General features: G+C 36.1%; 1 protein-coding gene across 2 annotated transcripts in view; it reads left to right on the top strand.

Annotated features, from left to right (window-relative positions):
* The window catches only part of cacnb1 (calcium channel, voltage-dependent, beta 1 subunit), a 65388-nt gene continuing 53340 nt past the window's right edge, over positions 1–12048 (top strand). For both annotated transcript variants that reach the window (XM_056453222.1, XM_056453221.1), the window contains exons 1-2: positions 1–263; positions 11224–11310. In XM_056453222.1, the coding sequence (XP_056309197.1) occupies positions 171–263; positions 11224–11310 (180 nt within the window). In that variant the 5' untranslated portion in view covers positions 1–170. The remainder of the gene's footprint in view (positions 264–11223; positions 11311–12048) is intronic.

Raw genomic sequence — 12048 nt, 5'->3', positions numbered from 1 at the left:
TTCAGTAGGGCTGGGGGCGCAACAGCGCGGTGACAAGCCATCTGCGAGCCAAAGCAAGGAGGAAAAGCACCTTTATCTGTTTTATTTTACGTTGAATTACTTCACAATGCATAACGAACTCAAAGCAGGCTCCAAATGAAAGATTAAAACCGAAGTTAAAGTTTAAATCAATGGTACAGGAGGGTAATATGTCCAGGACGCCTTCCACCTCAACCCAGGAAATCCAAATGGACATGTTCGACCACCACGGCTCTCACGCTCAGGTAAGAGAGACAGGCACTTTTACAGCTTATACCGAAAGTGCATGCAACCAGTGGAAGACTAAATAAAACCCGTTTGGTCGCTGTTTTAGAAAGGCTTTGTGAATAATCAGAGATTTTGTTTGTGGCGAAGATTACTCGTTATCAACCGTTGCTCGTATTGTGGTTACTTGGCAACAAGACGGCATCTTCGCGCGTTTGCCACAACAGTCTTCTAAACAAGTGTTCTGCAAGGAAAGCGACACAAAGTTGTTTGTGAATTACGGACTGTTGTTTTAAACATTTCAAAACTGCATTTTCTTTGGTTATAAATGGGATTTACATTATTTCATCACCTTATCCCTGTTCGCTTGCTCTCTCTCTCTCTCCAGACAGCTGGCCTATAACAGTCTTGCATTTTTATGACAGTCTATTCTGTTTATAAGTTACGAACCATCGCTGTTGATTCAATAATGAGTGTTCAGTTGAAAGTAAGTGTTCTAGTACATCAGGGATCCTAACATTTAAATTAAAAGTTAATTAAAAGTGGTGTCTGACACTCAGTGATGGAAAGATGATGTCAATAACATACGCTGTAAAATGGGATGTCATCTCAATGTTTCTAAATTTGGGGGTCTTACCCGAAAAACACGCCCACATCCATCTATCCATCCATCCATCCATCCATCCATCCATCTGTCTATCCATCCATCCATCTATCTATCTATCTATCCATCTATCCATCCATCTATCCATCCATCTATCCATCCATCTATCCATCCATCCATCCATCCATCCATCTGTCTATCCATCCATCCATCTATCTATCTATCTATCCATCTATCTATCCATCTATCCATCCATCTATCCATCCATCTATCCATCCATCTATCCATCCATCCATCCATCCATCCATCCATCCATCCATCCATCCATCCATCCATCCATCCATCTATCTATCTATCTATCTATCTATCTATCTATATCTACATCTATCTATCCATCCATCCATCCATCCAATAAAAGGGGGTTTTAAGCAGCAAAACAAAAACTGTAACTAGGATTTACTCATTTGCAGCAAAAAAGTTAAGAATACATGTGAGATCAGATCAGAATACATGTGTTTGGGCATGGGCTGGTATAAGTTTGTGACGGTATGATAACCTTGGATAAAAATTTCACGGTATCAAGGTAACATGATTACAGCTCTAAAAAAAGTTCTTTTTAAACATCTTAGTAAAATACAACACATTTCCCCCCATTGAACACAATATATAGTAATTCATTTAATATTTTTCAATTCACAATTCACTTTTATAATCTTTTGGAACTGTAAATAAGCTAAATAAGTAAAATAAATCATTGACTTGGCGACGCAATGGTGCAGTAGGTAGTGCTGTCGCCTCACAGCAAGAAGTTCGCTGGTTCGAGCCTCAGCTGGGTCAGTTGCCATTTCTGTGTGGAGTTTGCGTGTTCTCCCTGCGTTTGTGTGAGTTTCCTCCGGGTGCTCTGGTTTCCCCCACAAGTCCAAAGACATGCGGAACAGGTGAATTGGATAAGCTAAATTGTCCGTAGTGTATGAGCATGAATGAGTGTGTATGGATGTTTCCCAGAAATGGGTTGCAACTGGAACAGCATCTGCTGCGTAAAACATGTGCTGGATAAGTTGGCGGTTCATTCCGCTGTGGCGACCACGGACTAATAAAGGGACTATGCTGAAAAGAAAATGAATAAATGAATGAAATCATTGATTTCTGCTATCTTCGTTAGTTTAAAAAACACAGATTTCTTTACAACACAAAAAATACATTAAAAAACCTTTACATATACCTTAGGAACCGTATAACAGAAAACGTTTGCGGTTTTAAAACCTTTACTTTTTCAAACCGCGGTATACCTTGAAACCTGTTATCGTCTCATGCCTACATGTATTGTTTAATTTATGCATACATAAATATCTCCTGCTTAATGACAATGGAATGTTATTTAACCACTATTCAAATTTATTTAAAGTCAAAAGTAGGCACTTTAATTGGATTTAAAAATCCCAGTCCATCTGATCAAAGAAACTCTTGTAGGGCTGGAATAAATGGAAAGTGAGTAAATCATGTCAATTTATTTTTTTAATGAACTAGCCCTTTAAAGGAACACTCCACATTTAAAATTGATAAACTCTTTTAAAATTTTTTTTGCAAGATGCTATTGAGTGATTATCAGAAGATAAGCTAAGCTAAAAGTGCTTCCACAGTCCTGGAGATCAGCTGAAGAGATTAATGGTAAAACTTAACTGTTTAACTGGGGGAGCATGCAAAATGACTCTATTTATGCAAAAATTCCCATTATATAGGTTTTTTACTTACTTTTCCAACTCACCATCTTTTTCTTTACTTTGTTCATTTCAACATTTCAACATATGAATGACAACAACAGCTTAGACAGCTTCTCAATAGCAATTTACTTTTTACTTTTGCTATCTATATTTTAAGTTTGACACTTGTTTATTCGTGTTTTGACAAGAAAGTTTGGTCACACTATTTTAAAGTACAGTACTCGCTATTAACAAACTTTCAACTAAGATTAGTGCAATGAACTCCTAATTTGCTCTTTATTAATAGTTAATAAGGTAGTAGTTGGGTTTATGTATTGGGGTAGGATTAGGCATATACAGTGTGCAAATTATACATTGACGATCGGGGGGTCAACTTTTTTGGTAATATTAGTTTGTGTAATACATGCTTCACTGAATCAAATTTAAGTATTTATTTAAATCACATCTAATTTATTGATAAAATATATTTAAGATTTCAGTGTTTTGTGGGATAGTCTGTTTAGTGTATTCTGACCTGAGTAGCTATTTTCAGCTTACTTTAAGTCAAACTATACAAACTATGCATCTAATTTGACTTTACTTTTAGGCGTTATGTATAAACAAACACCTATTTTATGAGAAATCAGTCTTGTAAACTCTTAGGGTGTCTATCAAAGCTCTAAAACTGCCAGTTTTGACTTATTCTCACGTAGACTGATTGGCGTGATTATGCATTCATAATGGTATGGGGTGGACAAATGATTATCTATTATTTTAATTGTTAACATTATTATTTAAAATACAGAGCAGGGTGAACTTTTTCTCAGATTCAAAGGTCCCCCCACAACCATATCTTGTTCAATCCTCTCCAAACCCCCATGTAAACCCCCCCAAGACTATATACTTTTTAAGTACTAATAAACAGCCAATATCTTAATAAAAGGCAGGTAACAAGCCACCCACTAGTTAATAGTGAGAATTGGGCCCTATACTGAAGTGTTACCAAAGGTTTAACTTCAGTGTGAGAGTTTAACTGATGGTTTTTTCCTCAGTTTCTTTTCTCTTTGCTTTTTTCTGGTTTGTTTCACAGGACGGTTCATTGGTTGATGTATGAATGTGCACCTGCTCCATAAAAGCCACTCATCATCATTCCCTCCAGCACAGCGTACTACTGCGCTTGGCGTGTGGATGGGTGTTTCAGTAGTGTTTCTGATTGTTAGGGCTGTATTTATATAATGCTCTTTATATAATGCAGTTAGTGTGAATGTGTGTGACCTGTGCTGTGGAGAGCTGCTCTGTCTGAATCATGTCTATACATAGATGTGAGGAGGCGGTGTGTTGAGAACCAAATGTGTGTGTACAAGCTGTTTGAGCACAAAAGAGGCATATTCCCTAGTTTCGGCAAATCTTCATGAAGGTTAGGACCACAAGTGTGTCTTTCGTTTCAAACTTTAGTTAGAGTGTAATCATGCTGTCTGATGATTAACTCCCGTATCAGGGAGATTTTTATTTATTTTTTTACACAATTTGTGTTTTAAAGGCAAAATATGTCATTTAAATTACAATATGTAATGTAAAAGGAAGCGTATTCACAACATGCAAAGGTGTAGTTTGATGATGCTCTCACTGAGTGTGGAATCATGGGAGTTGTGGTCTTCATTGCATCCTCCAGGACTCCTTCAAAATTCATGTTGATGGATGAGCTACAGTTGAAGTCAGAATTATTAACCCCCCTAAATTATTCGCCCCCTGTTTATTTTTATCCCCAATTTCTGTTTAACGGAGAGAATATTTTTTCAACACATTTCTAAACATAACATTTTTAATAATTAATTTCTAATAACTGATTTATTTTATCTTTGCCATGATGACAGTAAATAATATTTGACTAGATATTTTTCAATACACTTCTATACAGCTTAAAGTGACATTTAAAGGCTTAACTAGGTGAATTAGGTTAACTAGGCAGGTTAGGGTAATTAGGCAAGTTATTGTATAATGATGGTTTGTTCTGTAGACTATTAAAAATTATAGCTTAAAGGGGCTAATAATATTGACCTTAAAATGGTTAATAAAAAATTAGAAACTGCTTTTATTCTAGCCGAAATAAAACAAATAAGACTTTCTCCAGAAGAAAAAATATTATCAGACATACTGTGAAAATGTCCTTGCTCTGTTAAACATCATTTGGGAAATATTTGGAAAAATAAAAGAATTTAAAGAGGGTTTAATAATTCTGATTTCAACTGTAAATGTATTTAACACTTATTATCATGGTAGTATGAAGCAGAGTAAGGCTGAAAGCCATTGAAATAAACTGGAATTCAAATCTTCCTCTATTTTGTTAGCAACGCTCCTCTTCCAACAATCCAATCAGTTCCAATCGTTTTCATTTGGATGTATGTCATGATAGGGGGAAAAAGGACTTCTATTCCAAAACGTCCATTTCTTGATGACTTTTAAGAAACTTCAGTGTTTCCCTGTTTTCTATTGACCTTATTCTTCATGTATGAACCATTGCAATCTTTTTGGCTCAAGACGTCCAGTCTCAGTCACTTCCATTGACAATTGCAAAACAGTCTGGTAACGGTCTGGATGGTCCTTTTCTTCTTTGGTTTGGAGCAAATGAAATCCATTTCTCCAAAATAATACCTGAAATACTGATTCATATAACCACAATACAGGATTCTACTGTGTTATGATCCATCCCAGAGGCCTCCAAGCCCAGAGAAGTCCACTACACTTTTGGACACTGTTAACATAGGGCTTCCTTTTGGCACAGTACAGTTTTAACTGGCATTTGTGTATGTAACTACATATTGTGGTATTTGATATATTTTCAAACTTCAGATTTATTGTGTTCTGAATTCATGGACAGATATCCAGTTTGTAAAAATACAGTTTCAGGTTTTCAAGATGAAGAAATTCAGAACATCAAATACAATGTTCTAAAATTCAAAACTAGAAATTCAGACCGTGAAATTCAGATTCAGCAGGGTTAGGGGTGATCAACAGGGAAGAGTAGACGATCACCGAAAAGTCAAACTAAGAACCACTTGCCTCTGCTTTATTCTTAGTTAATTCAATGTTTTTTTTATCTACATATAGCCTAATGTAAAATTAATCTCACATGTATTTAAGCTTTAAGTATGGGGAAGGCTGCTTTTGGTTTTCGGGTCATATAAAACAAACATTATGTTGAAAACTCATCAAGTGGTTTTCCCTCTACTCGAGTCATAACAATATAGACTTTTAAAACACCTCATATGTTGTTACCATTTGAAACAAAGTTTTAAGCACCTAACAAATGAGGTTAACAAGAAATCTCTGAGCCAGTCATTCATAGTGATTCACTTTTATAAATTATAAATGAATCGATTCGAATGACTATGAATGAACAATTCAGTGACAAAGATAGAGATTTGGCGCCACCCACTGGACATTTTGGTTTTAATCTATTTTAGCCAAAAATGATGTCATATTTTTAAATGTATGGAAAAATCAGATCATTTAAATAAATATAAATGTAAGGTTAAATATGACATCTTAGATGTGAATAGATGATATTTAAAAGAGGCAGCATTTCTGTGTTGATGACTTTGGGCAAACATATCATAAAAATGTTCTTTAAATACTATACTTTATGCTATGCTGTACTATAGAATAAGAAATGTGTGCATGCAAATATGTCATTTACCACAGTTGTAAAATGCTGGGACAGTTTGAAAATGCACCTGGAAAGAGCTTGAAAAGGCCCTGTGTTGTTTGAAATAACCCATCAGAGGTTACAGTATAGGTCAGAATCAGCTCTGTATCCCTCAAAACACCAAAAACGTAAAGTAAAATTGATTTACCAATGAGATGAAATTGAATTAAATACATGAATTCGGTTCACTGAAGCATGTATATATTTACTACATAAACTACTGAAAACAGCTGACCCCCAATAGTCAGTTTGCTGAAGAATTGTGTCCTCCTGAGCCTCACATACACCAGTAAGCTCACACAGCTCTGTGATTGGCCAAAATGCTTAGTTTGACTTTTCGGTGATCGTCTACTCTTCCCTGTTGATCACCCCTGACCCACTTTCTGCTGAATCTGAATTTCATGATCTGAATTTCTGGTTTTGAATTTTAGGATATTGAATTTGATGTTCTGAATTTCTTCATCTTGAAAACCTGAAACTGTATTTTTACAAACTGGATATCTGCGGTCCATGAATTCAGAACACAATAAATCTGAAGTTTGATAATATGTCTATAAAAAATTCACTCTTCAAAAATTCAGTTGTCTTGGAAATCAGATGTTCAATATTCAAGTTAGGAAATTCAATTTAAGAAATTTAAATTCAAATTAAGAAATTCAAGTTAAACTATTTTTAACCGTATATAAAAATTCACATTTATTAAATTAGAATTGTCAATATTTCAAATTAACACAGTTCATATTCAGATTGTTTTGATGCCGTGCCGCCTGAGGGATCGGAGATCACAGTTGTTCTTCTTAGGCTTGCACCCTTGTCCTTTACACACTGAAATGCCTCCAGATTCCTTGAATCTTTCAATGATGTTATGCACTGTTGAAGGTGAACTATCCTAACTATGTCTTCTTGTCATCTTTCTTTGAGTAACATTGTGAGTAATTTGAGTAACATTTCAATAATTTTCTCATGTATTTGTTAGCAAATGAGCGATCCTTAGCCCATCTTTGCTCTTAAAGGACTAGACCTTTTTAATGCTGCTTTTGTACCAAATCATAATTACAATCACCTGTTTCAAAAAAATGTGTTACAAGGAAAAAAAAAAACACATTAAATAATGTTTGTTGCATTGTTCGCAATGAAATACAAGTCAAAGTAAATTTGATCAATTTGCTTTCTTTTTTTATTTGCATTTTTCATACCGTCCCAACCTTTTATGATATGGGGTTGTAGTTTCTAGAGGCTACAATGAGCTCCATCCTGGATTTGGGACATCATGAAGGCGAAAATTGAAATAAACCCCACTCCCGGGCTGATATTTTTTTTCAATGTGCACTAGGATGTCAGCAAATCAGAAATCTTTAAACCAGCTGACCAACCAGAGTCTATTGTGTTTCTGAGGGAGGGCTTTCATAGCATCAGGAAGTCAACTGATTATTTGTTTGAGAACAGAAACAGTGGTGTAGAGTAAGGTCTATTTTTGTACCCCGACTATACAAGAGTTATTATTAGGGATTATAGATAGCGAAATTTAGCGTTTTTTATTTTAGCGTTTTTTTTAAGCGTGATGGTACAACATGAATGCCGTTATAAATGTATTAAAACATATGCTTGTTTGTTGTAAAAATTTGTAATAATGACAAAAAAATACTAGTGCGTCTCCTGACTTCCGTGTGCAGCCATGCTGTCGTTGTAGATGGTGGATTCTGGGAAATTTTTGTACCCTTTGGTTTCGAGTGTGGTCCTGAAAAATTAAAGTGATTTGGGACACCCTTACCCCTTCACGAGAACGTGGAAAAAGAGGAGTAGGGGTAGAATTGGGATTGGGCCTAAAGGTCAATTTTTACAGCCTCTTCTCTTCTCTTGTCTTCTCGTTTTCTGTGATGAACTAGTGGTGACACTGTGTAACTCTAAAAACCTTCCCCCTTCCCTGTGATACAGCTTCTCCCCCTTAATTACCCAATTAGCCTCAGAGGTTGTTTGTCAACAGGAAGCCTCTCATCACCATAGCAATACATCCCTCCTCCCTCCCTTGACATTTTGCTGGCCTTTCTCAGATCTTTTTTTTTTTTTGCAGTATATGAACATTTCCTGCTGCTCACAAACCTCCCCTATCAAACAGTTTATAGTATAACAAGATGTGGTTTAAAACATTTTATACAGCATGTGCTCTGTGGATGATGTGATGAGAAAATGTGCAGGCGGCATCAAAAATGCAATAACTTGGTTTTTTCATTATTGTTAAATCATTCAAAAACAATGCAATAGTTGAAACAAAACTGAAATATACAATTAAATCTAAATATTACATGCAAATTTAAACTTGTAAACAAACGTATTTAATACAAAATATCACACCATTAACTCATATTTGACTTCTAAAACATTACATATTCCTATAAGAAACTTGGCTAATATTGCCAGTGGTTTGCCTTATTTCTGACAAATACAAAATTAAACTAAAAATAATTATGTACAATTAGGGCTGGGCGATATTGCAAAAACAATTATCATGATATCATGTTTCATATCATTCGATATCGATAATTATTCAATATTTTTTAACAGTACATTTAGGAATATTAGGCTTTTTTATTTAACCGCTTTATTTTAAATTACCCACTTTACTAAGGCAAATAGTTTTAATAGTCAAAAATCTAAATATTTAAACAAAATATCTCATCTCTTTATAATAAAATACACATTAGTGTTAAAGAGACTTTTAAACTTCATAAATAAAATGTGTGTAATGGTAAAGCGTAAATGTTGAACAATTAAAGCAAACTTTAAGGTGTGAATAATAATGATACACTAACCGCAAACTCTAAACAACACATTATGATAATCAAATCTGAGCTTTCAAGTAAAGGACCATCATTATTCAAATACATACTGCAATATTACAAATTGTGAAGTTGAATGACTATATTACCACTATGCTAAAAATCTTTTCGATGGGGTGCTAGTGGCTGGGATGCACAAGAAAACAAACCAAAAAGCCACTCTGGCGACATCCTTTTTATTTACAATCTCCTCACTGCTGCTATACGGCACTCATTTTCACATGTGTTGTTATTCTGACCTGACGTGACAAGCGCGTGCGCCTGGATTTCATGACCATTTACAATAGACTTTGCACTCGCGCTCCCCTGGCATCTCTCGTAATTAGGTGACCACCATCCATTTTCTCAGAGAATGACAAACAAACAAACCATTGCTGCAGCTCCGATGCAGGTTTATGGAGAAAAGTAAAAAGCACTGCAGTGTTTGGGTGCACTGTGTGTGTGTCTGAGGTAATTAGTCTGCCGTTATTACTGAAATGTGTATATTCCATACAAAGTGTGATGCAGATTGGTTAGTTCTACTTGCATGAATTGCGGTGCGCGTGCGGCATTCGGAAAAGTTCAGATGTTTTCAACTAGATACGGCTGGAAAATGCCAGCAATGCCTCCATTGGAAATGACAATGACACCCTAAGCTTATTGGCATTGCTTCTAAGGCGCGCGCTCAGCAGCCACATTTTAATAAAACTATAGCCCTCATACCGAAACTACATACCGAATCTGTTTTTAAACATTATTGACAATGGTGTTCGGTCAATAAATATCGATATTGATTTTATCACCCATCCCTAGTACAATATATTTAATTAATATGCATTGCACAGGGAAAATGTTGAAATTATTAACAGACATGCTAGTCATTTCCTTTTCAATTGGTAGTTAAGAAACAATGGTTGCTATTGGCAATGTGCTGATGATTATTGTTTAAAATTGTCTGATACGTTTTTGCATGTAATACATTGGTTAATCTCTCATGTAAATAACACAAAATAACTTAAATAAATTGTTAAGGTTTTAATTCTGATAAAAGAGATCAAGGGGTGTGACCGAATTAAAGTAGCGTAAGAAGTGTAAAAAGCTTTTTGCAAACCATATTTTTCCATAATCAGATGTATTATATGTGAAATAGATTGTGTGAAAGGAAAAATGTTGTGCATGACTTGATTTTATTCCACTAGAATAGACTCAGTATAAACAAGAATCAAAAAAAGCTGAGTTGAGGATGCTTCATATTGGGGAAGACAAGGCATTGTAGAATGATTTCTGTAAGCTTGTAATAAGTTTGTGTTTATATAACGATAATGTAGTTAAAGTAAACAAGCACTGAGGCTTGTTTTCTGTCTGTGTGTTCCCGGAATCAATAACAGTGCAAATGTGTCCGACTTTGCACTAGCCCGCTTGCTTACAGAGATATTTACTTTTTAAGCCACAAATATTTGTACATTTTAGATCACCACTCAGTCACGGCAAATGTTACACAGCAGCTCTCAGATGTGCTCCGTCATGAAGTTATATTAGCTGTCTGAACCTTAAATGACCCCTTGATAATAACGTTCTAATCTCTTTTTTCTCATATCCAGTCTCAGCATTACGAAAGCCGTTTGTAGGTTGTTTTTCTGGAAGTCCAAGTGTAAACCCTTTCAAATCATTACTCTGATTGTAAGGCAAGTTTGACAGGATTATCTGTTGATTGTCGAATGTGTCTGTTGACTGTTGGTCAGATTTGGACATTTGATAAAGAGGTTTAATAACATGGTTTTTGTGTCAGAAAGCTTGTGTGCAGTGTTGTGAATGTGGGTTTTGAGCATGTTACAGTGATGCCTGATCCATCAGGCTCTTTTAGTGCCACCAAACCCAATTAGCCGCCTTCTGGTCTCCATGGCAACGGAGTCTGGTGCCTACGAATGCCACATAGAGGGGTCTGCCGAGGGCAGCCAGGCCATTGGCCAATGTTAAGGCCAATCAGATTACCGAATCCCACAGAACACTGGCGGACACGAGTAATTATGGGTAATCATATCTGGACACAGAGACAGGATGTGGAATTCACAGTTTGTGTGTGAGAGGGCATGAATACAAAAACTGACCATTATTTCTAATCTCCCCTAATCTCTCTAATGTTCCCTCTTTCAGGGGAAGTATGCAAAGAGGAAGAGCCGCTTCAAACGCTCAGATGGAAGCACCTCCTCCGACACGACCTCCAACAGCTTTGTCCGGCAGGTAAGACGGCCAGTTCCTTATGTGTCACTCGCCTCAGTTCACAAATGTCAAGTTATTATTCCTCTCTTTGAACCATCATGCATCATAAAAACTAGTTCAGGCTCTTTCAGCATACATTTTAAAGCAATTACATGATGACATTAGGTGTCATTACCATACTGAGTCATGCAGTACTGTCAGTCTGGGGTTAGAGGATCTGACCTGTAGGTGCTTGTGCACTTTTCCTTCCCACAAGTTTAAATATATTCACAAATCCCAGATCAGGTTGCCTATTTGTTGTTTGATGTTATATATTTATTAGTGTTGTCACGATACTAAAATTCGATACCAGTCGATACCGAAACTTTAAAAACGTCCATTTCCCGCTGACATTTGAGCTCTATTGAGCACGTTCTTAAATAGCGCTGATTTGCCATTGTGTTCACATGCTCAACAGAAATGACTGTGATTGGCCCTGAAAGGTCATCAGTTCACCGAACTCACCACTGTTTACTGAGTGTAACCACAGATACAGGGACACTGGAGTGTTTCAAAGTCATTTCGATCAGCTGGTTTGTCTGTAAGCTGACATCCGAGCGATCCGCTGATGAATTGCGGCTTTAAAATGCTCCAGTGTCCCTGTATCTGTGGTTATACTCAATAAACAGCGGTGAGTTTGGTGAACTGATGAGAAATTAGCCTTGAGTAATTTAGTTTTGCTTGTGTATGTTTTTTGTTTGTTTATTTTCAAAGTGCACT

This window comes from Danio aesculapii, chromosome 3, assembly GCF_903798145.1.
Source record: "Danio aesculapii chromosome 3, fDanAes4.1, whole genome shotgun sequence".
Classification (NCBI taxonomy): Eukaryota; Metazoa; Chordata; class Actinopteri; order Cypriniformes; family Danionidae; genus Danio; species Danio aesculapii.
This window is presented reverse-complemented; position numbering and strand designations above follow the sequence as displayed.